This window comes from Pelodiscus sinensis, chromosome 4 (genome assembly GCF_052426305.1).
Source record: "Pelodiscus sinensis isolate ZL-2025 chromosome 4, ASM5242630v1, whole genome shotgun sequence".
In the NCBI taxonomy this organism is placed as follows: domain Eukaryota; kingdom Metazoa; phylum Chordata; order Testudines; family Trionychidae; genus Pelodiscus; species Pelodiscus sinensis.
Genome location: NC_143055.1, coordinates 42,545,617 through 42,572,156, shown reverse-complemented (window position 1 = coordinate 42,572,156; position 26,540 = coordinate 42,545,617). Strand labels below are relative to the sequence as shown.

Below are 26,540 nucleotides of genomic sequence, written 5' to 3'. Positions count from 1 at the left end.
CAAGTGTAACTGACTGAACTAAGAATTGTAGTTTGTCTTTCCACTAGCATATTATTGCCAACACTTGCTGATTTTATTAGTCTCAGACACAATTTTACCTAACACTTGGTTACTGTGCTGATAAAAAAAAAAGAAAGATCTAACTGAAGGAGCAGATCTGAAGGCTCTGGAACGGAAGTTTAATGCAGCAGTTTTGCCCCAACTGCTTTCAGCTAAATTGCTATTCTGTAAAAATAATTTATGGTAATAAATAATCTGAGGGCAACAGGCCAGTTCTGTTCTACCTCTTCAGGATTACCAAACAGCATCTAAAATGCACAATGTGTATTAGTCTTTCAGAGTAAAGAAAAAAAACAGATTTTTCCTCAAATTTTAACCAATTACCCAAATGACAGTTGTTTGGCTATTTACAGTTCTGGCCCTCTGTGAATGGCAACAGTTTCATTACTATTTTTAGTAATCAATCTCAGTGATTATTCTTTCATGGACATGTGAAAAAACAAAACCCATCAACCACACTCTTTCCACAGTACTCTGAAATACAGGGCCAGTTTATTCATTTATTATGGCAGAATTCAATGAATGGTCGTTAGCCTTGGACATAATCAGGGATTACAACCAAGGTATAGTTGGAGTCTTCTCAGAAATATAGATTAACCGTTTGTGTTTCAGAATGTAACGCTGCGTTGAAACACTATGTTGGGGGAAAAGAAGAATATTTATTTGAAGTCTAGGGAGTTTTCAACAGGGCTACTAACCACATCTTACCAAATCATTATGGCTATGTAGGCAATACAGTATTTTAATTGCCCCCCTGCATGTAGCATATCGCTCTTGGGGAAGGACTATGTCAAAAATTTAAAAATTCTGTGCACAATATTTTAAAATTCTACATATTTTATTTGTTACAATAACAGGCTAATCAAGCCAGTTTCTATTATTTTGGTCATTTGTTTCAAAATATCTCTCAGAAATACAGCCACCGGAAAAGATTCAGGAAGTGTTTTTTGAGAACTAGATTTTTTTAATAGGCATATTAAAACTAAGCTCTGAGTAATAATTAAATTACAATAAAGAAACATATTTCCTGTACCCTGCCTCCAAAAGCAATGCAAAGGCTTGGAGGAGCTTGTGGTAACAGAAGAGCTGACAGAGAGGGTAGTAAGGTCACGTCTACACAGCAGAGCTAAAGCCGAAATAAGCTACGCAACTTGAGTTACGTCAATTGTGCAGCTTAAGTCAAAATAGCTTATTTCAGCTTTTGGCGCTGTCTACGCAGGAGGAAGTCTTAGAAAGAGCACTCTTCCTCTGACTTCCCTTACTCCTCATAAAATGAGGGTTACATGAGTCCGAGTAAGAAGTCCCCCAACTCAATATTATGTTGAAATAACTGCTTGTAGTGTAGACGCAGACTATGTTATTTTGGAATAACATCAGTTATTGTGAAATAACACTGCTGTGTAGACGTATGCTAACTGTTGGGAAGAAGCCTGGGTGAGATACTGGAGGGTTGGTGGATGCAGGTGGGAAAGTACAGAACAGAGGTTTTTTTCTGTTGGTGAGGGATTGTTAGACAGTTGCAGACCCTGGCTGATCCCAAGCCTCTCCCATTTAGTCAAGCACATCTGCCCCCCCCCATGTCCCTGCTTCCCATGGGTCCCTGTCCTGCTCCCCATGTGTCCTTGCATCCCCAAACAGCCACCTCTTCTCCTCCATCCCCATGTGTTCCTGCACACCTCTTCCTCCTCCCCCCATCTTCATTTGGCCCTGCACTCCCATTTCCATTCAGTCCCTGGCTCAATGCTCTCACCCAATTTGCTCCTATGCCTCCACCCCAATCTGTCCTGTTCATTAGCTCTTCTGAGCTCCAGTCTATGTGACCCCCCAACAGCTCCATGTGCCCTGTTCTAGCAATCTTTTCTATATCCCATGTCTCTTCCCATGGGCAAGATGCTGTGAGGAAGGCAGCCTCTCCATATCTGGCTGAGCTGACTGCCCTCTCTTCTGGTGCCATAGCAAGCCCTGCGGGTGAAAGGTATATTTGCAACGCCTTACTGGCAGAGCATATTTTCTGCTGGGGACAAAAAGCTAATGTCACGCTGATATTTTAAAAGGGCTCTAGAGGCACTCCCAGCAATTACAGACCGGTAAGTCTAACGTCAGTACTGGGCAAATTAGTTGAAACGATAGTAAAGAATAAAATTTTCAGACACATAGAAGAACACAATTTGTTGGACAAAAGTCAACATGGTTTCTGTAAAGGGAAATCCTGTCTTACTAATCTATTAGAGTTCTTTGAAGGGGTTAACAAAAATGTGGACAAGGGGGATCCAGTAGATATAGTATACTTAGATTTTCAGAAAGCCTTTGACAAGGTCCCTCACCAAAGGCTCTTGTGTAAATTAGATTGTCATGGGATAAAAGGAAAGGTCCTTTCATGGACTGAGAATTGGTTAAAAGACAGGAAACAAAGGGTAGGAATAAATGGTAAATTTTCAGAATGGAGAGGGGTAACTAGTGGTGTCCCCCAAAGGTCAGTCCTGGGACCAATCCTGTTCAACTTATTCATAAAAGATCTGGAAAAAGGAGTAACAGTGAGGTGGTAAAGTTTGCAGATGATACCAAAATGTTTAGGATAGTCTGCTTCTGTCTTGACTGTGGGGGACTCCAAAAAGATCTCACCAAACTGAGTGATTGGGCAACAAAATGGCAAATAAAATTTAATGTGGATAAGCGTAAAGTAATGCACGTCAGGAAAAACACCAACTATACGTACAGTATGATGGGGGCTAATTTGGCTAATACAAATCAGGAAAGAGATCATGGGAGTTATCGTGGATAGTTCTCTGAAAACTTCCACATAGTGTGCTGCGGCGGTCAAAAAGGCAAATAGGATGGTAGGAATTATTAAGAAAGGGATAGAAAATAAGACCCATAATCTCTTACTGCCCCTTTATAAAACTATGGTACGCCCACATCTTGAATACTGTGTACAGATGTGGTCTCCTCACCTCAAAAAAGATATTTTGGCCTTGGAAAGGGTACAGAAAAGGGCAACTAAAATGATTAGGGGTTTGGAATGGGTCCCATATGAAGAGAGGTTAAAACGACTGGGACTTTTCAGTTTAGAAAAGAGGAGACTGAGGGGGGATATGATAGAGGTCTATAAAATCACGAGTGGTATGGAGAGGGCGAATAATGAAAAGTTATTTATTAGTTCCCATAATAGAAGAACTGGTTTCAAAGGGTTGTCATAGTCAGGGGTGGTAGTGGGGTAAGCTCCCACGGCGTGCGTCTCCAATAGCCTCTGACAACTGAAGTCCAGCTCCTGGCCTTCACGTGTGGCTTAGTTTTCTGAGTCCGGCAAAACTGTTTGTACTGACAGGAGAAGGGGTGAAGGCGGGTGACTGGCACCTTAAAACCAGTAGCTTCGAGCAGGTGGGGCTCGTCAGCCTGGGAAGGCTGCCCATCTAGGAGAAGGGAAACTCTGAATTAAAACCTCCACTGCCTTGCGGCAATACCTAGTTATGGGAAAGGCTTCGGGAGTATACCCCGAGGACAAATCTGGAGATGAAGCCCCTAAGGCTGTTTGAGGTCGTACTCAACCTCACTCTGGCAGCTCCTGCGATGACATTGATACCAAGCTGTACTGGCTTTCGCCTTTCCCTTGGGTTACATCAGTGGCGTGGAGAGGGGGATCCTACTGCTGGGCATCAGCCGGTTCTCAACTTACTTGCCCAGGCCTGCGTCCTGGAGAAGACACTCCGGCATCGCTTTCTGAGCGGTGACAACACGGGAAGCAGTAGTTACCGGTAGTAAGCCACTGCACTTGATTGGCGTAGAGTGAGGCGCCAGGGGTTGCTTCTGACGGTGGGAGAGGTCTTTGGATCTCATTGGGCAGCTACCGCCTGCCTCAATCTGGGAAGCCCCCAGCCAAACAGGTGCTGCCTCGCCATGGTCCACTTGCTCCATTGAGTGTGTGGGGCTTAGGGAATCACCAACAGGTGGATCGTTAACCTTATACCAGGCAAAACAAACAAGCGACAAAGTATTTTTCTTGACGTGCATTACTTTACACTTATCCACATTAAATTTCATTTGCCATCATTTGCCCTTCACGCTGGGCACATGGAATGTAAGGACCATGATTCTGGGCCTTACAGAAGACCTACAGAGCATTAGTAACCCCCGGAAGACAGCAGTCATTAATAACGAGCTGAGAAGACTGTGAATAGACATTGTGGCCCTCCAGGAAACAAGGCTATCGTCCTCTGGATGTCTCCGGGAGAAGGATTTTTCCTTTTTCTGGCACGGGAAGCCTCCAGAAGAGACCAGGGAACACAGTGTTGGCTTCACAATTAGAAACAACCTAGTTGGCTCAGTCATACCACCAAATAACTGAGAGAATGCTGAAAATCCAGCTTCAAACATCAGTGGGCATGGCCAACATCTTCAGCGTTTATGTGCCTACTTTAACTTCTGCCCAGGAAGATAAGGACAAGTTCTATGATGAACTTAGTATTGCCGTCAGTGAGGTATCTTCCCATGAGCCGCTATCCATCTTTGGCTACTTCAATGCCAGAGTTGGCAGCGACCATCACAACTGGCCATCCTGTCTGGGACAGTTTGGAACAGGGAAGATGAATGAAAACGGACAGTGCGCCTCTTTGAACTCTGTTCCTAACATGATTTCTGCATAACCAATACCTTTTTCAACGTCAAACCCCAGCACAAAGTTTCGTGGCGACACCCAAGATCGAAACATTGGCACCAGCTTGACCTTGTCCTCACCAAACGCAGCCATTAGGTAGTGTCAGGGTGACACGCAGCTACCACAGCGCAGACTGTGATACTGACCACTTGCTCGTGTGTAGGAAGGTGTACATCCAGCCGCAAAGATTTTTTCGTTCCAGAAAGGAAGGGAGGCCGCGAATTGACACTGGTAAGACTTGTGACCCTTCAAAAGTATGCGAGTTTGTCCACGCACTTGAAGAGGCCTTGCCCCGCCGGGATGACACTGATATGAGCAAGAGATGAGAACAACTACGGGACGCTATCTATGATATCTATCTTTGGGAAGAAGACAGTCCAGTCTGCTGATTGGTTTGAAGCCCACACTGAAGTGCTGACGCCCTTGATTGAGAAGAAGAGACAGGCACTGGCTGCATACAGGTCCTCTCCCAGTGAGGAGAACCTGCAGGTGCTCCAGTCTGCTCGGAGTCAAGTGCAGCAGGTTGTTCGGCGGTGTGCCAATGATTACTGGCTCCAACTCTGCTCCAAGATTCAGCAGGCTGCGGACACTGGTAACATGTGAGGAATGAACAATGGGATCAAGCAGGTCACTGGTCCATCACGAAGGAAGACTGCCCTACTTAAGTCAGCCTCAGGCGAGGTTTTGAAGGACAGAACCAAGCAGATGGAACGTTGGGTGGAATACTATTCACAGCTGTACACCAGAGAGACCATAGTTACAGAGAGAGCCCTGAATGCCTTTGAACCTCTGCCCACTATAACTGAACTTGATGCTCAACCCACCATGGAAGAACTTAGCGACGTGCTAAAAGCACTCTCTTCTGGAAAAGCCCCAGGGAAAGATGGTATTCCCTCGGAAATCCTTAAATGCACTAATGGTACCCTAGTCTCAGAGCTGTATGGAATACTCTGCCAATGTTGGAGAGTAGGCAGCGTACCGCAAGATATGAGGGATGCTAACATCGTTACTGTCTACAAGAACAAGGGTGACAAAAGCGATTGCAACAACTATCGCGGCATCTCCCTTCTCAGCACCGTGGAGAAGCTATTTGCATGTGTTGTCCTGAAGAGGCTCCATGTTCTTGCAGAGAGAGTCTACCCTGAGTCTCAGTGTGGGTTCAGAGCTGAACAATCCACCATAGACATGGTTTTCTCTGTTAGGCAACTACAAGAAAAGTGCAGGGAACAGAACAAACCTTTGTATATTACTTTCACCGATCTGACCAAAGCATTTGACCTTGTCAGTAGAAAAGGTCTGTTCACGATTCTGGCTAAGATCGGCTGTCCTCCCAACTCTGCTCAGCATTGTTAGGGCCTTCCATGATGGCATAAGGGGGACCATCGTATACGATGGATCCACATTCGAACCCTTCGAGATTCTCAGCGGAGTGAAGCAGGGGTGCATGCTGGCTCCAACACTGTTCAACATCTTCTTTACAGTTTTGCTCAAATATGCTTTTGGAACGGCTACAGATGGCATCTTTCTCTGCATGAGAATGGACGGCAACCTCTTCAAACTGTCGAGGCTTAGAGCAAAGACCAGGATGCTTACGAAGCATCTAAGGGAGTTCCTTTTTGCTGACGATGCAGCTATTGCTGCTCACACTCAGCAGGAACTACAGTCACTCATAACTCGCTTTGCAGACGCATGTATGGAATTCGGCCTCACAATCAGCTTAAAGAAGACCCAGGTGATGGGCCAAAGCGTGGGTAACGAGCCATTTATCAGTGTGTTAGATTATGAACTGGAAGTCGCCCATGAGTTTGTGTACCTAGGCTCTACGATCTTGGATAACTTGTCATTTGATAGTGAGATTAACAAGCGCATTGGAAAAGCCGCCACAACGTTCACCAGGCTGACGAAGAGAGTATGGGCCAATAATAAGCTTACTATACACACCAGGGTGCAGGTCTACACAGCCTGTGTTTTGAGCACACTGTTGTATGCCAGTGACACATGGACTTTGTGCTCAAAACAAGAGCAGTGGCTCAACACATCCATATGCGCTGCCTTAGGCGTATACTCGGTATCTCATGGCAGGACAAGATCCCCAATAGCGCAGTGCTTGAGAGGGCGGGCACTGTCTCCGTGTTCACCCTTCTCAAACAGAGGTGTATGCGCTGGCTTGACCATGTCTCACGTATGTTGGATGGCCAAATACCGAAAGAACTTCTCTTTGGCGAACTGGCATCTGGAAAGAGGCCGAAAGGGGGACCTAAATTGCACTATAAGGACACGTGCAAGCATGACCTCAGCGCTCCCTCTATCAGTGCGAACACCTGGCATTCACTCGCCTTAGACAAGTATGCCTGGAAACAGGGAGTGAAGGAAGCTCTTGCTATGTATGAAACTACCTTGGTGAAGGAAGTGGAAGACAAGAGAGCCCTCAAGAAGATCTGTGCCCGTGATACCAGAGCGACATCTGCTGCTCACAGTGAGGAAAGGACTGCCATTCCCGGATTGGATTGCACAGCCACAGAAGAAGCTGCTCGAATCAGTCCAACAGGGGCACAAACCCATGATCCTTTGGGATCGAAGGATGCCTACGATGAATAGGAGAACTAGAGGACACCAAATGAAGTTAATGGGTAGCAGGTTTAAAACTAATAAAAGAAAGTTCTTCTTCACACAGTGTGTAGTCAACCTGTGGAACTCCTTACCAGAGGAGACTGTGAAGGCTAGGACTATAACAGAGTTTAAAGAGAAGCTAGATAATTTCATGGAGGTTAGGTCCATAAAAGGCTATTAGCCAGAGGGTAGAAATGGTGTTCCTAGCCTCTGGAGAAGGATGGCAGGAGACAAATCACTTGATCATTATCTTCGGTCCACCCTCTCTGGGGTACCTGGTGCTGGCCACTGTCAGCAGACAGGCTACTGGGCCAGATGGACCTTTTGTCTGACCCAGTACAGCCGTTCTTATGTTCTTATGGTAAATTTTCAGAATGGAGAGGGATAATTAGTGGTGTTCCCCAAAGGTTAGTCCTAGGACGAAGCCTATTCAACTTATTCATGAATGATCTGGAGAAAGGGGTAAACAGTGAGGTTGCAAAGTTTGCAGACGACACAGAACTGCTCAAGGTAGTTAAGACTAAAGCAGACTGTGAAGAACTTCAAAAATATCTCACCAACTAAGTGACTGGGCAACAAAATGGCAAATGAAATTTAATGTGGATAAATGTAAAGTAATGCACATTGCAAAAAATAACCCCAACTATACATATAATATGATGTAGCTAATTTAGCTAAAACTAATTAGGAAAGAGATCTTGGAGTCATTGTGGATAGTTCTCTAAAGACATCCACACAGCGTGCAGCAGCATTCAAAAAAGCAAACAGGATGTTAGGTATTATTTAAAAAAGGGATAGAGAATAAGACGGAGAATATCTTATTGCCCTTACATAAATCCATGGTACGCCCACATATTGAATACTGAATACAGGCAGTCCCCGGGTTACGTACAAGATAGGAACTGTAGGTTTGTTCTTAAGTTGAATTTGTAGGTAAGTCGGGTACCCCAGGTGTCCCCGATTCGGCCGCTGCTGAAACTGACCAGCGGCTGACTACAGGAAGCCCGAGGCAGAGCTGCTTTGCCCCGGGCTTCCTGGAATCAGCCGCTGATCAGTTTCAGCAGCAGCTGACTTGGGGACACCTGGGGTAGAGCAGCTGGGGTGCTGCCAGGTTGGTCGCTGAGGTGTAGTGCTGCGGGGACCAACCCGGCAGCGCCCCAGCTGCTCTGTCCCAGGCGTCCAGATTCAGCCACTGTTGAAACTGACCAGCAGCGGCTGAATCGGACACGCCTGGGGCAGAGCAGCTGGAGTGCTGATGGGTTGGTCTGGTAGCGCCGACCCTCGGCGCGGTGGGACCAACCCGACAACACCCCAGTTGCTCTTGGGGACGCCTGGGGCAGAGCAGCTGGAGTGCTGCTGGGGTAGTCCCGCAGCGCCGCTCCTCAGCGCTGTGGGACCAACCTGGCAGCCCCCCAGCTGCTCTACCCCAGGCGTTGGCGAGAAAAGCCTGGTCTGCTGGGGGGGAAGGGGGAGCACACTAGCTGCGCACCCCTCCCCCCCCAGCAGACCAGGGAGACGCGGAGTGGCTTTTCTCGCCGCGGAGGACGCGGGAGGAGGGACTGCGGTACGTCTCGGCAGTCCCGCCGCCCGAGTCCTCCGCGGCGAGAAAAGCCGCTCCGCGTCTCCCTAGTCTGCTGGGGGGAAGCGCCCCCTGCACCGCCGGAGGCAACGAGAGTGGGGGAGGCACCCCACACTAGCTGCGCCCCCCTCATTCGTAAATAGGGGTCCGACTTAAGTCGGATCAACGTAACCCGGGAACTGCCTGTACAGATGTGGTCTCCTCATCTCAAAAAAGATATACTGGCATTAGAAAAGGTTCAGAGAATGGCAACTAAAATGATTAGGGGTTTGGAACAGATCCAGAGGAGAGATTAAAGAGACTGGGACTTTTCAGCTTGGAAAAGAAGAGACTAAGGGGGGATATGATAGAGGTCTATAAAAACATGAGTGGTGTGGAGAAAGTTAATAAGAAAAAGTTATTTACTTGTTCCCATAATATAAGAACTAGGGGCCACCAAATGAAACTAATGGACAGCAGGTTTAATACAAATAAAAGGAAGTTCTTCTTCACACAGCACATAATCAATCTGTGGAACTCATTGCCTGAGGAGGTTTTGATGGCTAGGACTATAACAGGGTTTAAAAGAAAACTAGATAAATTCATGGAGGTTAAGTCCATAAATGGCTATTAGGCAGTATGGGTAAGGAATGGTGTCCCTAGACTCTGTTGTCAGAGGGTGGAGATGGATGGCAGGAGAGAGAGCGCTTGATCATTACCTGTTCGATTCACTCCCCCTGGGACACCTGGCATTGGCCACTGTCGGCAGACAGGGTACTGGGCTGGATGTACCTTTGGTCTGACCCAGCATGGCCATTTTTATGTTCTAAATGTCTGTGTTGGTGCAAAGTCTACACTATCAGTGGGGGGAGGAGAGGCTGGAGCTGGCAGGGAACTACCATTGTAAGAGGAGAAAGACTGCAATAGAAAACACAAGCAGGAACAAGAAAGCAGCCTAACAAATTCTGTGAAACAAAATAGCAGACTCATGACTACACATGGCTAGCATGCTGATTGGGGAAGAACACGGCTGGACACACCACTTAAGAGGCCAGTCTTAGCAATGTGCATTAATATAATATTGTTCAATAGAAATCTACATCTTAAAGAACATCTGCCTTCAGGACTGAAAGTCTTCTGTACTTAGACGTCTTTAGTATTCTGAGGCAGAACTGTTATATTTTGGCATTTTGAGAGAGAACAGTAATGCTGACTAGAGATGTGAATGTGCACCTTTATATACATGATTTATTAATGAACCTGGGCTCATTGGTGAATCCTAAGGGTTACACAAAATCTCCCCCCGCCCCAACTCTATATCAGAGCCAGGGCGGTTGGAGACAGGAGGCAGTGTGCATGGGGAAATAGCTTTTAAGCTAGCTCCCCACGCATACCAGCTCCCAAGCTTCTGACACACAGGCAGCTGGGGGTAGGGGGAGCGGGAGGGAGAAGAGGCGCACTGGAAGCCGGAACATGTGGGGAGCTGGCTTAAGTCAGCTCCCGTAGAATTGCCTCTTCCTCCTCCAACAGGGGGCAGGTGGGAGCCAGTATGTGTGATGAGCCGGCTCCTACCAGGCCCCCTGCATGTAAATGTGTAACCACTGTAAATTTCAGCCATTACATGTTTACATAAATAAACATATTTTAACATCCCTAATGCTGACAAGGAGAGAGAAAATGAAAATGAACTGATATGCATGGAATATTGTCTTTTGGGTGGCCAGAGACTATCAACTTTAACTCTCTTCTCACTATTAATAAAATTAGCTCAAATCACTCCTCTGTGACCTCACCCTAAAACAACAGTTTCACACAATTTAATCTTAGTATCGTGTATTTCACCCTGATATTATAAACACCCTGACAAGCTTTAAAAGCTACTCAAGAAATGGAATGGAGGATGGCTAAAGGAAAAGATTTTCAAAAATGTTTGCCTAAGGTTAGCCTCCTAAATCTATAGTAACTGGCTTGATTAACAATGGTACTGAACATTAGTAGCAGCTCCTTAGGAAGCCCAGGGCAATGGCTGAGTGCTCAGCACCTTTGAAGGTCAGTCTGCTTGTTCAGGTGACAAGATATGAATTCAGCAACCTCATCTAGGCTCCTCTTTTTAAGAAAACTTGACATTAACAGGCCAGATGCCAGCTCGTGCCAAGGCCTTAGGCCTCCTGAACACTTACAAATTCCAATATAGAAACTAGTCTCTTTACCCTATGTGTTAGCATTATCAAAGTAAACGTCATATGTTATGTTGATAAAAAGTGTTTAATGATTTCTAAAATGCCTATAGGAAGCTGCATACTATTGTTCTCTGTTGGCTATACCCCACACTGTAAAACGTTAGCAAGCACTGGTATTGTAAACATCTGTGACTATGGAACTCACCAAACAGGGAAAAAGAACTGTATTAAGCAATTTATGGCACCTGAAAAAAAAAAAGTTAAATTCTGTTCATTAAATGCAAATGATCCACCGTGCAGGATCATGGATCAAAGTCTTTAAGTGCATAAACCCTCCCCATGAAGAAGGGACCTGTGTGGGAACTGTTGCTGTCATCTTGGTTTCTGTAAGAAGAAACTTTAAGTATGGACAGAAAAACATTTCAAGTCTGGACAGTATAACTAAACTATAAGACTGAGATCCCCAGTGTTACTCTGCAAAAGCGGCGAGGAGTCCTGTGGCACCTTAGAGACTAACTGAAGTGTAGGAGCATAAGCTTTCGTGGGCAAAGACCCACTTCGTCAGATGCATCCTCGCCGCTTTTGCAGATTCAGACTAACATGGCTACCCCTCTGATAGTGTTACTCTGGGTAGCCCTAAAAGACTTTTGGGAGACTGGCAGAGTGCTTACCTTTCAGCTGCTTTTTGAAATTACAGACAGCAACTCGCATACATTTTCTACTTCAACATCTCAGTAACACCAATTTCCCCCATTTTTTAGCTAATAAACCTTTGGTAAGTTTACTGCAGAACTGGTTACCAGCATTGTGTTTGGTGTGAGATCTATGATGGAAACTGACCTGGGCGAGTGACTGGTCTCTTGGGAGAGAATGTAACCTGAATATTTTGTAATTTTTTGGTATAAGTGACCATTTATCACATAGTCCATCTTGCCTGAGTGGCAAGATAGACTGGAGTGTCAAAAGAAGCTGTGTGGGATTCCATTATAAAACTATTACAACTCTTCAGTCATCTGAAGAAGTGAGTTGTGCCCACGAAAACTCGTGATACCATCTACATGTTTTATTAGTCTTTTGGGTGCTGCTAGATTATTCGTTGTTTTTTAAGTTTTTCCAGGTACAGACTAACTCAGCTACCTCTCTGAAACTCTTTGAGATTTCACATTTGGTACTGGCGTGGTGAAATGTAATTATGGAACACGGCACTGGTGGGGTATCTGCTCTGCTTTTTGACAGTCTGCCCTGAGGTAGGCCCTCTGGTCATGAAGCATACCAGGCAGCACAGAATTTTAGAACAGAAACTGAGTGAGACTCAACAAATACCTTTGAAAGACATACGAATTTATTTCTGAATTGTTTTACCAAAATAAAGCCAACAATCTATGGATACTCATTAGAACCAAACACCTACACTTTTCCAAATAAAGCTGTTTTAAACAGAAGGCAGCATTGAGGATTAGAAATGAGTCATGCCTATTATAAACAAGCCTCAACTCTTACAGACCTGCTTCCCTGTCAGTTTCGATCCCATTGACTTTAGGAGTTCCCTGTCAATATCTGAACCATAGCTGCATTAATCACACATATATCAAACTGTTTATTTGCCCTATCTAATGAGAGGAGATTGTAGAACAATTCTGTAATTGAAATATAGACTTAATGATTTCCTAATGATGTGAAATAATTATTTTCAATTATATTAGATTAAAATCACTTCCTATCCATAAACGATTATTAATCAAGAAACATTTTACCGGTTATTTTCTTCTTTAGAATTCTACCTCTCCAAAGGTTATGAAACTTTAGTTCTCATTTCACAATGATGCTGTAGACTTACCCAGGTCAATAAGTATTGCATGTTGCTGGGATGTTAATTGTTTTAAGAGTTCTTTGTAGGGAGTGTCCTTTGGCTGCTGCTTACTTGGAAACTGATGTTTAAGCTGGTATTGTTCTGCTAAAAACTTCCAGATCTCACCCCGGTGATGACGTGGTACTCCTTGCAAAAAAGGAAAAAATAAGGGTGAGTGGGAAATAGATTGCTCTTCTAATCACAAGAGTTAAAACATGCCTCCAGTAAACAGTTCTGCAGCACCAAAGTTACAAACTGATGAGTCAATCACATACCTCATTTGGAATCCGAAAATACAATCACACAACAGCAGCAACCAAAAAACACCCCCAAAACTAAATACAGTACAGTACAGTGTTAAATGTAAATAATTTTAAAAAATAAAGGAAAAACAGCATTTTTCCTCTGCATAATAAAGTTTCAAAGCTGTATTAAGTCAATATTCATCTGTCCTCATGTTTTGCTCAGACTTATGAACAACCTCCATTCCTAAGGTGTTCATAAATCTGAGGTTCCATTGTATTAGCAGGAATGAGGTTTGGTGGATGTATCTAATTGAAATTATCTCTAACCTTTCAATTAATACACCTTATGGAAGACTATAGAAGCTGGGTATGCAGCAGGCCAACCTAAATGGAATTCAGGTTGATCTGATTTGATTTTCTCCCACCTCCCAAAGCACAAAAAATCCTAACAGGAGGGATACACACTAGTCCTAGGGTTGGCATGCTGGCTGTACCAGGCTGAAATTAGCATTATGCATCTATTTTGAGAGAGAAGCACCACTAACAAACAGTTATTGCATCAGTTTCCTTGCCTAAGCAACCTAAGACTGCCAAACTGTCAAGTTATTAGTCTCCTTCACCTCTTTCTAAACTGAAGTATACAACTTAAAACTTTCTGATGGAATTCCTATAGATTATTTTCTAATATCTCAAATGATACTATTGTCCTTCTGATTAGCACAAGATACAGTGCACTAGGATTTGTGCATACCATAAGCACCCAGCATGTGCAATTCTGACATCATCTAGCAATTAAAACAGAGGCTTGACAACTAGGAAGAATGGTGTTCTATTCCTACTTCTGCTATAGACTTCCTGTGCATCCTTGAGCAAGAAATCATGTTTTAAAGCTTTACTTTCCCTATTTGGAAGAAAAGATTATGCTACTTCCCTAAACCATGTATGGGAGTTTTAACTCATAATTGCTTGTAGTGCTCTAAAATCTGTAGACAAAGGAAGTGCAAAGTATTAGCATAACAGGTCAAGCTGTGTTACTATTCCACATGAGTAAAGGTACTTTAAGAAATCCATAGGGCTACTCATAGCATAAGATTTTATTCAGAACAAATAAGAGCATCCAAATCTAGCCTGAAATGTGCTGGACTTAAAGGTCACATTTTAGAATTCAACAGATATATACCATACACCAAATCCTAATTCAGAAAGAGTGTTTATGCTAAGTTGTGTTTTTTATTGTTTCTTTTGGTAAATATTTAAAGCATAGGAAGAGGTCAAAACAGGAGGTCAAAATAAAAAATTACCAAATAAGGGCTGAGAAAAGTCAGAGTCAAACATTTTTGGCAAAAAAGGAAGATTCAGCTATATTAAAACAAATTTTGTTAATTTCACTCAATTATTTCAATCAAGGAAAGCATCCACATATTTCATTTTGATTTTTTAAAATAATTTATTTTATTAAACATTGGTTTTGAAATCCTTTAATTTTATTTTAAAAATAAAAAAAAAACAATAATGAAATAAAAAAAGTATTTTTGTGAAACAAAACAAAATTGTCCATGACTGTTTAGAACTGCCAGTGAACTGAAAAAATATAGTATAGGCCTACCTCTAGATGAAATACTTACGCAGGATAATTTTATAGTTCTTCCTTACATGAAAACTGAAATGAATAAGTATATCCACCGATGGCCAATAATATATATCTACTACTACTGTATACACAGTTATATATCAATTAAATCACCTTCAGGGTAAACAGTTCATAAATTGTTCTCATATCTGTGTCCAATGCGACATCTACATAAATAAGTTATTTAATCCTATTTTAAAGATATTTTGTATTTAAATCCTATTACAGATTAAGACTCAAACGAATTAAAGCAAGCAGATAAAATATAGTTTAAGTATGACAGTAAAAAAGTTAGTATAAAAACTCTTTCTGAATTAGCATTTGGTGTATGGTACAGCTATGTTGAATTATGGTACATCTATGTTGAATCATGTTTTGAGGGTTTTTTTGTTTTTGTTTGTTTGTTTGTTTTGAGGGCTGGAGTTTCTTACTAAAATTAATTGAAGGACCCCTCTCCCCCCCGCATTGTCAGGAATAAAGTTAGAAAATTAAAGCTCCTGGGTGGTGGTGTGAGGGCCCAACTGGGCAAGGCAAGCCCTACCTCCATTCCTTCCACCTGAGGTCCTACCCCTTCTGCCACCTCTCCTCTCTGTGGAGTCAAGCCTGGTTCCCATCAAAGGTTACTGCCCCCAGCACTCTTACTGTCCTCCATCCCACCAAGTGGCATGGCCCCGCCCTTCTCAGGTGTTCAGAGCTCCTGGGGCAGCTGTCTGATGCCTCCTGGGTGCTGAAGAGGTGGGCTGCCATGCCACAGCTCCAGCCCTTCCAGGTGGCCAGCATTTAGCGTATGCCATTTTAGGAAAGCAATGCCTTCCTTTGCTTATGCTACACATGTTGGAGCTGTACACTGGTATATCCGAGTTATAACTCAACTAGCGTGGCGTCATTTTCTTATCTATCAGCGGATGAACAGACAGATTCAACAATGTAGTTTATTAAATACCTGTCAGCAGTGGATGACGGCTAGCTACCTAGCCAAAGAAGACCTACTACTCTACGCAGATTGAGAACGTAAGGCTCTTGGCTCTAAAGGGCTGAATCCTCCAAAAATTACTGCAATACAAATAGCAGTATACAAACAATCAGCAAATGTGTTTTTCCATAAAAATCCTCAGGTTGTGTCCCCATTTATGCTGTTCAGACAGGACTGATCACCCATTTCTGAAATACTTAGGAAGATAGCTATGCCAAATATATACAAGATAGTCAAGCTGTGTGGCAGCAGAACTCAGCTATAGATGGCTCTCCTATTTTTCATATATAATATAATAAAAAAGGTTTGTCAAGCAAAAAAAATTAAATTATCATTGTGTGATTAATTGCACTGTTAAGGAAAACGAGAATATAATTTATTTAACTATTTTGGGTGTGCTCTACATTTTCAAACACACAGTTCAAATTATCACATGGAATATAAAGTGTGTAGTGCTCACTTTATATTTATTCTTAGCTATAAGTACTTGCACTATAAAATCAAAAGAAATAGTATTTTTCAGTTTACATAATAAAAGTACTGTAATGCAAACTCTTTATTATGAAAGTTGAAATTACAAATGTAGAATTATGTACAAAATAATTGCATGTAAAAATTTAATAAAATGTAAAACTTTAGATCCTAAAAGTCCACTCAGTCCTATTTCTTATACAGCCAATCACTCAAAAGAGTTTGTTTACATTTGCAAGAGATAATGCTGCTCATTTGTTGTTCATAATATCATCTGAAAATAAGAACAGGCATTTGCATGACTCTCTTGTAGCTGGGGTCACAATATATTTATACGTCAAATGCACAAAATATTCATATTTCCATTCAAGCTTTAACCACCACTGCAGAGAGCAGGCATCCAATGGGTTTTGCTCAACAACAGTCCAAAGCAATGCAAACTAATGCATGTTCATTTTCGTCATCTGATTCTGTACCACCAGCAGAATACTGATTTTCTTTTCGTTTTCGTTCAAGTTCTATAGTTTCTGCACCAGAGTTTTGGTCTTTTAAACTTCTGAAAGCATGCTTCATACCTTGTCCCTCTCAAATTTTGTAAGGCACTTCAGATTCTTAAACCTTGGGTCAAGTGCTGTAGCTATCTTTAGAAATCTTACATTGGTACCTTCTTTACATTATGCCAAATCTGAAGTGAAAGTGTTCTTAAAATGAACCATATGCTGAGTCATCATCCGAGATAGTTATCACATAAATATATGGCAAAATGGAGGTGAAATAGAGACGGAGACATACAAGTCTCCCCCACAAGGAGTTCGGTGACAAATGTAATTAACATTTTTTTTAAACAAATGTCATCAGCATGGAAGCATGTACTGTGGAATGGTGGCTGAAGCATGAAGGTGCATGCAAATGTTAAACATATCTGGCACGTAAATACCTTGCAATGACGGTTACAAAAATCCCATGTGAACACCTGTTCTCGCTTTTAGGTGACATTGTAAATAAGAAGTGAGCAGCATTATCTTCCATAAATATAAACAAGCTTATTTGTCTTAGCTATTGAGTGAACAAGTAAGACTGAGTGGACCTGTTGGTGCTTAAGTTTTGCATTCTTTTATTTTTGAGTGCAGTTATGTAATAAACAAAAATCTACATTTGTAAATTAACTTTCATAAAGAGCTTATACTACAGTACTTGTATAAAGTGATCTGAAAAATACTATGTCTTTTGTTTACCATTTAACAGTGTAAATATTATTAATAATAATAAAGTGAGCAGTATATAATTTGTGTTCTGTGTTGTAACTTAAATCGATACATTTGAAAATGTACAAATACATCCAGAGATATTTAATAAATGTCAACTGATTCTACTATTAGATTACTAATAGTATGAATTAACTATGATTAATCGACAGCCATGATAAATAGAGAGCCAATATCTGCCAGTAAAGAGCTCAACCCTCTATTAATATAGTTGTGGAACTACTTCAGAACATATTTCTTTGTTGTGTCTGTGGTGAAGTGCGTGCAGCAATGAGGGGAGGAGTGTGACTATCATAGTTCCTTATCCATATATGAAACAACAGGCCTAGAATATGGCCCTGACAAGTTGGCTGCAGAAAAGAATGTTTGTTCTGGCATTGCATAGAAAACAACAGTGAGGAAAACAGACATTTTTCTCATAAACATGTGTAGAGTTCATGCATGTTCAGCAATACCCTGGGAGCCATTTATTGCTAATTTGAGCTCTGTAGGCTTCATGATCACTGAACATTCAAGGCATTTTTTCCACTTCATTTTCATAGAAGCATTCAAACTATACAAGTCAATCAGCTAAACCATACTGTATTATGGAAGATATGAATCTCCCTGGAAGCTGGCTGCTGGCAGAGCCTGAACAAGCACTCCCATAAGGCAATATTGTACGAGAATGGAATTTAATGCTAATCTGACTCAAAAGGAAGACTTCTGAGTCATTTCAACATACGAAAATATTTTGTTTTTAAGCATGCTGAAATGTTTTGTTTTGATCAAAAATATTTAAATGAAATGCTCTGGCATTTAAAATATTATATTCAGAATTTGTTCTGTGAAAAAAATTGACATTTCAACTTTTCATCTCATTTCAGGATGAAATCTAACATTGGAATTTCCTGAACGACTGAAATTACAAATTCCACTCAGCTGTAGTAGATATCATTGACTCACTTGGGACCAATTTATTCTCTTGTACAGATACTGTATTGAACCACTTTCTGACAGGGTATGCAGTCAGAGTTGGGACAGGATTTCCAGGTAACAGAGAGTTCGCTCTGCTCTGTACATGAATAAATAAATCTTGGAGGGATTATCTGAGTTTTTTTCAACAGTGTCTAATACAACTGAGCTGCTTTTGCTACAATTATGCTGTCTTAATCTCTTTTTCCTTTAGGAAGAAGTTCATTAAAAGTGAACACTATAAATAGCCGGTCCCCGAGTTACGAATGCATCGACTTACAACCATTCGTATTAACCTCCTATACAGTCGGAACCCGAATTACAAACAAAATCCGCACTTACAAACAGTGTGGCCGTAAATAAGTGAATTTAATCTGACTTACGAACAGATCGCGTTACGACCTAGTGTTTGGCTTTACTTTACCCTAGGGTAAATCAATGGGAATGGCATATGTGTAGCTGAGGGGCAATGGGCCTCAAATGTGTCAGTTTAAACATTGTCAATTGTTTATTTAAACCACTGAGAAGTCCCCACTTGATAGGGTAAGAAGAGAACTAATATTAGTAGAGAAGAGTAACCGAGTGACTTCTAACATTAGTTATACATAAATTTCACCATTTGAAAAATATAGGCTATTCTTACCTTGCCCAACAGCAGAATGTATTGTTTCCATGTCAATTTTTGTTTTTGACCTTCCTGGTGTACTCAGCATTTTCTCCCAAACTAAAGTTACATCTTTCAAGCATGGAGTGATTTCTTCATAATGAAGTTTCAAACGCCTGTTCAGCAAATTATTTTCAGAAGCTAGAAAATGATATTAACAGTGTACCAGTTAAGAGTGTACAATACAAGTTCACTTACGTAGGGTCTTAGCATGCAAATGTCCACAATAATGCCAGTCTACATCACTGAAGATGTAGGATTTTTGACAAGCACTGTAAGAAATTAGTGATAGAAATGTAGCCGTGTTAGTCCATCTTGTTAGTCTTTAAAGTGCTACATAGTCCTGTATTTTGTAAGAAATTAGGGATGCTTTTCTATTTTAAGCTGTTCTAGTTGAGCAATTCCGTTTGAAACTATTCTGCTAAAACACACTGCATGGAAACTCAGATGCAGAGATTTACAAATTCTCAGATCTTTAAAATTAAGAGAGACAATGAAGATGGTTAATGAAAAAGGCTAAATTGTTAAAGATAGTTCTAGATATCCACTTCTCAAAAACAGGATTTCATCCAAACAAAATAAAAAGTGAACATGAGATACAAAAGAAACATATGTTCACCCTTTTAAAAGCTAACCTGTATTTTCAGCAGACTTATCAAGGAGTACTGATATTTATTAGTACAACATCGTTACAACACTGAGCATATGCCACAATCAAAGTCTCTGGCAAGTCTATAGAGAATTTTAGGGATAGTAATTTTTAACAGGATTTAGAAAGGACTGGGGATCCAGTTGTTACTATTGAAAGACGGTGGTGAAGTGGTCAGAGCAGAGGTGGCAATAATTTTTATGAGAGGGGAGAACACTTCACAAATTTCTGAAGTGGCCCTGGGCAGAAGGGGCATGGTCAGAAGACTTCTCATGCTCGCCTGCCCACAGACTCTGATTGACTTGGGGGTGAGGGAGCATGTGAAGTCTTTGCCTCCGCTCTCCCTCCAGCACCTAGAGAGAATTACCCCTCTAGGTGCCACACACCTCTGGCATGGAGAGGAGACTTTGCAAGCTCCTCTCACCCGCAGGCCAATCAGGGCCTGGGGGGCATGGGAGTGTACAAAGTCTCTCGCCCTCTACCCCCGCCCTGCCAGAGGCACAGGGCCATTAGAGAGAACCACCAGCTGTTTTAAAACAGTCTGATATAGAGGGAGTGGGGGAGGACAGGGGGAGGAGGAATGAGAGTAGTCAAGTTCTCAACTCAACTAGTTGCTTACATCCTTAATTTGTATGTGTGAAGAAAGTGAACAGAAGCACTTGTGAGCATATAGAGGTTTGGGAACAACCTAGAAATGTGAGCGAGGCAAGAGGAGATAAAAGGTATGTCTACACTACAGTTAGACACCCGCTCCAGCTTGTGGGGATCAGGATAAGAGGCTGTTAACTGCAGTATCGGCAAGATCCTAGTGCCTAGGCTGCAGCCCAAGCCTATATGTCTACATTGCAATTAAACAGTCCCTTTTCATGAGCCTCTAAGGCAAGCCCCAGTCATCTGGAACAGGCTAGTCACAGGTTTTTAACTGCAGTGCAGACATAGCCAAAGTGTGAATGAGGATGTAAAATGCTAAAAAAAAAATTAACTCATAGTAAATCCCAAGTAGCCCTCTTGAACTGAAACTATGTTTAAAAAGTAATGTCATAAAGTTTCCATCACTTTAATGGTGTTTGTGTAATATATGTTCAATACCTCGTTGCTGTGACAATGCTTTACTGTAATGCATTACGGAGTACTGTCATTCTGAGGATATATTATTACCATATATTATAAGACTACTGTCACGTTGATGATTTAATACCATAATACTTCATCAAAATAACACACCTATTTAATACTGTGTTGAGACAATCTAAGTTAAAAGGACAAAGTATTTTTAAGAGTTTAGCTCTCCATTGTTAAAGCTATTTATACAATGTAAATCTCGTTTCCTTGCTGGTTTTTCATCTCTCCCATTTGCTGTAGAGCTGTAGGTGGTACACTGAGAAAAAATTAATTCTGATCACGCCAAGATACTTTGTCATTACCACTATGGGTGCAGTTTGCTATACATTTATTGCTATTGAGGTTTTTAAAGCACTGATTTTGTGGGTCACATGAAGCAAAGGCTATTTTTCAACTTGCCAGAAATGAATGGTAGATGGGATATTGTTCGAAAATTTTCACCTTTAAATTATATAGGAATTTGGGCCCTGATGCTGCCAACATTTATGCTCATGAACTCAGTGGAATTAGTCGTGAGAGTTAATTTCTGAGTTTTTGCAAGAACAGGGCCTTTTAGTTTGCCAATGAATAAAACTCTATGGATTTGTGGCATTTCATTAATCTGAATAACCTAAATCCTTAAATTTTATTTTAAACATTTTTGTTCATAAATTAGGGATGTTGACAGGTAACTGGTTACCCAATAAGCATTACTTTTAACCATTAAGGGTGAAGCTTACTGGATAACAGTTAACCGGTTGTGGCCAGACAGCCCGCCTCCATATCATCCATCTTATTGGCCTCTCTGAAGCATACAGGACAGAGAAGGAGCAATAAAATCAGCATAGTCTATGCTGGCTCATCTGATCCTGAGAAGCTGAAACATAGATATGAGGAGAGATCAGGATATGCGAGACTGCCACCGGCTGGCACCTATGTTGATTCGAACACACACACAGTCCCTGGATGAGGAATTTCCCACTGAGAAAACAATGTCCCAGTACTTCCAATTTAATCATCTCAAATCTCTCTTACAAGTGTAAATTAAGTTCACAACTCCCTCGTAAGAACTGGTCTCACAGCAGACAGACCAGCATCAATTGGCATGATAGATAAGAAAGAGAAATATGTGACCCCATGAGTATGTAAGATGGGCCCAGCACACACTCACTTGGAGTGTCATTCTACCCTCTACCTGCTGGTCGGGTTAGGTATTTGACCTCCCGAGGTTCTATGGGGACGCCCACCTCGTATTTTCGTCTTTCCTAGGAATTGAGGGACCGGCCCTGGCCTGACATGCTGGAGTCGAGAGGCACAGAAGGGGGTAAAAATGGTACCTGGATGTGGTCCTCTGTCTTAAGTGTACACATAGAAAGAGTAAGCTGTTACTTGGTACCATTATTTCTATTTTTCTATCTTTATCTTCTTTGTAACCATTTTTAAGACCTATATTTTGCTAATAGTTAAGAAATAGAACAATAACCATTGCAACCATATGATTTATAAGCTTCCTCAATAAACCTGTAACTGTTTAAGCTTTAACCTGACTCCTTCAGTTGCTGTAACAGAACCGAGCACAATTTAAAAGAACTTCAGCCGGTCATAAAGGGACAGATATAGGGAGAGCTTGGGCGTTTGGATTTGTGTCACACCCAGGTGGCAAAATTCAGTTGGGGCGCTTCTCAGTCTCCCCGAGGCTGCCCGCTGCGAAGGAATTATGAAATTCTAGCAGCTGAAATCTGAAGCGTAATAAGCTCTCCCTGTACACTTATTGGGGTGCCTTTCAACCTCTTCCAGGTTGCCCACTGCAAGGGACCCCGGTCTCAGCAGTTAAAGTCTTAGGCGTATAGTACACACATAGTATAGGAAGAGCTTGGGCGTTTGGATTTGTGTCACACCCAGGTGGCAAAATTCAGTTGGGGCGCTTCTCAGTCTTCCCGAGGCTGCCCGCTGCGAAGGAATTATGAAATTCTAGCAGCTAAAATCTGAAGCATAATAAGCTCTTCCTGTACACTTATTGGGGCACCCTCCAGCCTCTTCCAGGTTGCCCACTGCAAGGGATCCCGGTCTCAGCAGTTGAAGTCTTGGGTGTATAGTACACACACACACACCACTCACTGCCCTGACCGTCAGCTGACACCGGTATCCGAGGAACAGCCTGCTGTGGATGGAGGGCTGCTCCAGCCCTGCACAGGGCCAGAAACAACAGCCCCACACAGGCTGGGAGCCAGCAGCTTGCACAGGCCCCATTTAATCAATTACCCAACAAATGGGAGCTGTGAGAAATGTAACTGGTTATGGCCATCCAAGGCCAAAGGGAGCTACAACTGCCCATTCCTGCACAGATGCAGGTAAATATAGAGGCAGCAACCTGATGGGGCTAACCCATGTGAACCGGATCCAATCCTCAGGCTGGTATTTGTCTACCCCTGCCTTAGGGTACGTCTAGACTACATGTCTCTGTCGCCAGAGGCATGTAGATTAGGCTACCCGGCATAGTAAAATGAAGCGGCGATTTAAATAATCGCCGCTTCATTTAAATTTACATGGCTGCCGCGCTGAGCCGACAAACAGCTGATCAGCTGTTTGTCGGGTCAGCGCGATAGTCTGGACGCGCGGGTGTCGACATCAAAGGTATTTGTCGACCACCCAGGTAAACCTCATCCCAGGAGGCTTACCTGGGTGGTCGACAAATACCTTTGATGTCGACACCCGCGCGTCCAGACTATTGCGTTGAGCCGACAAACAGCTGATCAGCTGTTTGTCGGCTCAGCGCGGCAGCCATGTAAATTTAAATGAAGCGGCGATTATTTAAATCGCCGCTTCATTTTACTATGCCGGGTAGCCGACAAACAGCTGATCAGCTGTTTGTCGGCTCAGCGCGGCAGCCATGTAAATTTAAATGAAGCGGCGATTATTTAAATCGCCGCTTCATTTTACTATGCCGGGTAGCCTAATCTACATGCCTCTGGCGACAGAGGCATGTAGTCTAGACGTACCCTTAGAAACACAGACTACAACACTGAATACTGAATTTGGACAGTGTAAAGAAGATTATATAAACTAACCAGTTACACTCATATGGCAACCCCATGGCCAAGACTGAATTCCCACTCCCAATTAACTAACCCTCACAAGTTAATTATGTAGGAATTTACAAAATTAAAAACTGAAACACTTTACTCCTTACAATACTGAATCTCATTAGAATGACCATCATTTTCCAGATGGATAAACCAAGTCACAGAGACATCACAGACTAGATTTACAGATATATGTGCCTAATGATGCAGATAGGCACCTTATAAACTCTCATTAAGTTAGGTGCTGAATTTGCTTATGTAAATTTATAAATCTCACTGGGTACCTGACTACGATCTTAGGTGCTTACATACCTTTGTAAAGATAGTTTCAAGTGAGCTGCCCAAACTTTTGATATTAAATATGAAATTACTTAATATTAATTTTTAAGATAGCTGTCTATGATGAGAACTAACATAAGAATTAGTGTTACAGTTTACCATATTCTTCTAATCTCTTTATGTTACCCTAAGCCCTCTGATAAAGAACCTCTACATTACCATACTCAAAAATCCTTACAATGGGATGGTTTTAGGATTTGAAATTATGCATTCTTATTGGTTTCACTGATCTGTATTTAATGCTTGTGTGGCTTGTTTTTGCGAACTAATACTAGAGGGAAAACAAATTCTAATGAGCAATTATTATTTACAATGCTTGTAAGAGGTCACTTTTTTGTGTTTGTCTGTTTTCACAGACCCATCCCGTTATGCCAAAGTTGTGGTTAAAAAATCCAAACATAAATTTTCTTTTGATGTACACACATTTGATTTTGAATGAATGAATAATTATTACTCTTTAAAGAAAGCAAAATAGACTTTCGCTTTACACTCTACAAGGCATTTTAAAAACAGTGACAAAGGTTATGTTTACTACTCCGTCTTTTCTGGATGGCTCAGTACTAATTTTGCTTTCAGTACCACCTCTGCCTTTACAGTCAACTGATACTGGTATATAATAATTTATGCCTGGTGTCATAAAAAACTGGCTCGGGATTGGAATTACAACCATCAAAAGGACACATATACATGGGACTTTTTGTGACAAGTCATGAGAGGAGTGAGTGAAACTAGGATGCAGAAAGACCCTAAAGGTTAAAAATAAGCAGTGCACTTTTTTCGTAATGCCCGGTTGCAAAGTGTTGGGTTGTTTGGTTTTTTTTTTTTTTTTAAGTCTTAACTCCTTAACTTTTCTTTCCTCCTTTTCACACTGCCATCATGGCTGTTTACTTCCAGGACAGGTAAGAGTAAGACTGCAAAGAATCTAAGCACCTGTGACCTTTACTCTTCAATTTCTACAGTCTGGAGCTGTCCCTCCTTCAAATGATGAGACTTTTGCTGTAAACACAAGCAGTGACACTGATAATGGAGATTTGTGCAGAGAACAACATACAAATAATGTGATTTATTCTCTCCTAGATCAGTGTACGGTACCTATCTCATTAGCATCAAGGGGAGCTACAGACTGAAGGGAAAAATGGTCTGTTGCTACGCTAGCCAAGACTACTTCTTTCAGCTCAATGTTCAGACTCACCATATGGGTACATTCAATGTGTAATTAAAGGTGAGCCAAACTACCAGAGCACAATGAGAATTGGGTATTATACATGTTGATCTTTTTGTAAGAGAAGAATTAGGCACTCTCAGGCAAAACAAATTCAGACGGATTGTGGTTACGCTTCAGTAGAAGTATTATTTAGCTACACATTCTTGGTAAGACACATCATAACTCATACCCTGATATTCCAACAACATTTTTACTACAAATTGCTGTATGCTTAAATGCTGAATTAAAACAATTATAGCATCAGTGGGTGTGTTATAGTTACGTGTCAGTTTAGAAAGTAACTCTGTATATAAGTGAAACTCTATTCATCAGAGGATCAGATTTTCTTTCAGATTTTCTTCAAGTAAATACAAAAAAATATAAAAATCCTTAAGCCCCCTGGTCCTCCTATACAAAGATAACTAAAATAAGCATTGCAGTGGCAGCCTGCATTAGAGCTGATGGACAAGCTCACTGTGATTTTTTTTGTTTTGTCTTTTGCAGTTAACAATAGTATCTGCCACTTTTACATTTGGAAACAATTCTGCCTTGCTGTTCAATATAGAGAATGCTTATGGAAGTCAAATGTAGTGGTATGCAAACACTGAAGGTAGAACATGTCCTTAGTAAGCGAGAACACCTGGACATAATGTACCAGGAGCTAAAAAGGGTGTGTAGTAAATACTATATTGCCCATTTAATTTTAGCACATTTACTACTTAATTTAGTAGTAATCAAAATGAACAAGTTCTGGGCTTACTGGAATATTATTGCATATTAAAATATTTACTATTAGTTTCCAAAGATGAAACCCCAAGAATATATGGCTAATAGTAAAGCAGAGCCTGCTAATGCATGTTTCTACTGCTTTTCAAAACATGTTATGGGCTGCTTCTTCTATATACCAGCAACTCCCCTCCTTGAAATGTATCTGCCTGTAAGGAAGAAAAAAAAGCAATTCCAATATACATGTGATACTGTTTCTTTGACATGTATAGCACACTCCCTAGGTCTTGTGTAGACTTGTTTCTTTCATTTATACTGATCTCTAGTG

General features: G+C 41.6%; 1 protein-coding gene across 10 annotated transcripts in view; it reads right to left on the bottom strand.

Moving 5' to 3' along the window:
• Positions 1–26,540, bottom strand: part of TBC1D1 (TBC1 domain family member 1) — a 188,882-nt gene that overhangs the window by 35,036 nt on the left and 127,306 nt on the right. For all 10 annotated transcript variants that reach the window (XM_014576744.3, XM_025187957.3, XM_075930589.2 and 7 more), the window contains 2 exons: positions 19,090–19,251; positions 12,897–13,055 (listed from right to left, as the gene is read on the bottom strand). In XM_014576744.3, coding sequence (XP_014432230.3) covers positions 12,897–13,055; positions 19,090–19,251 — 321 coding nt within the window. The remainder of the gene's footprint in view (positions 1–12,896; positions 13,056–19,089; positions 19,252–26,540) is intronic.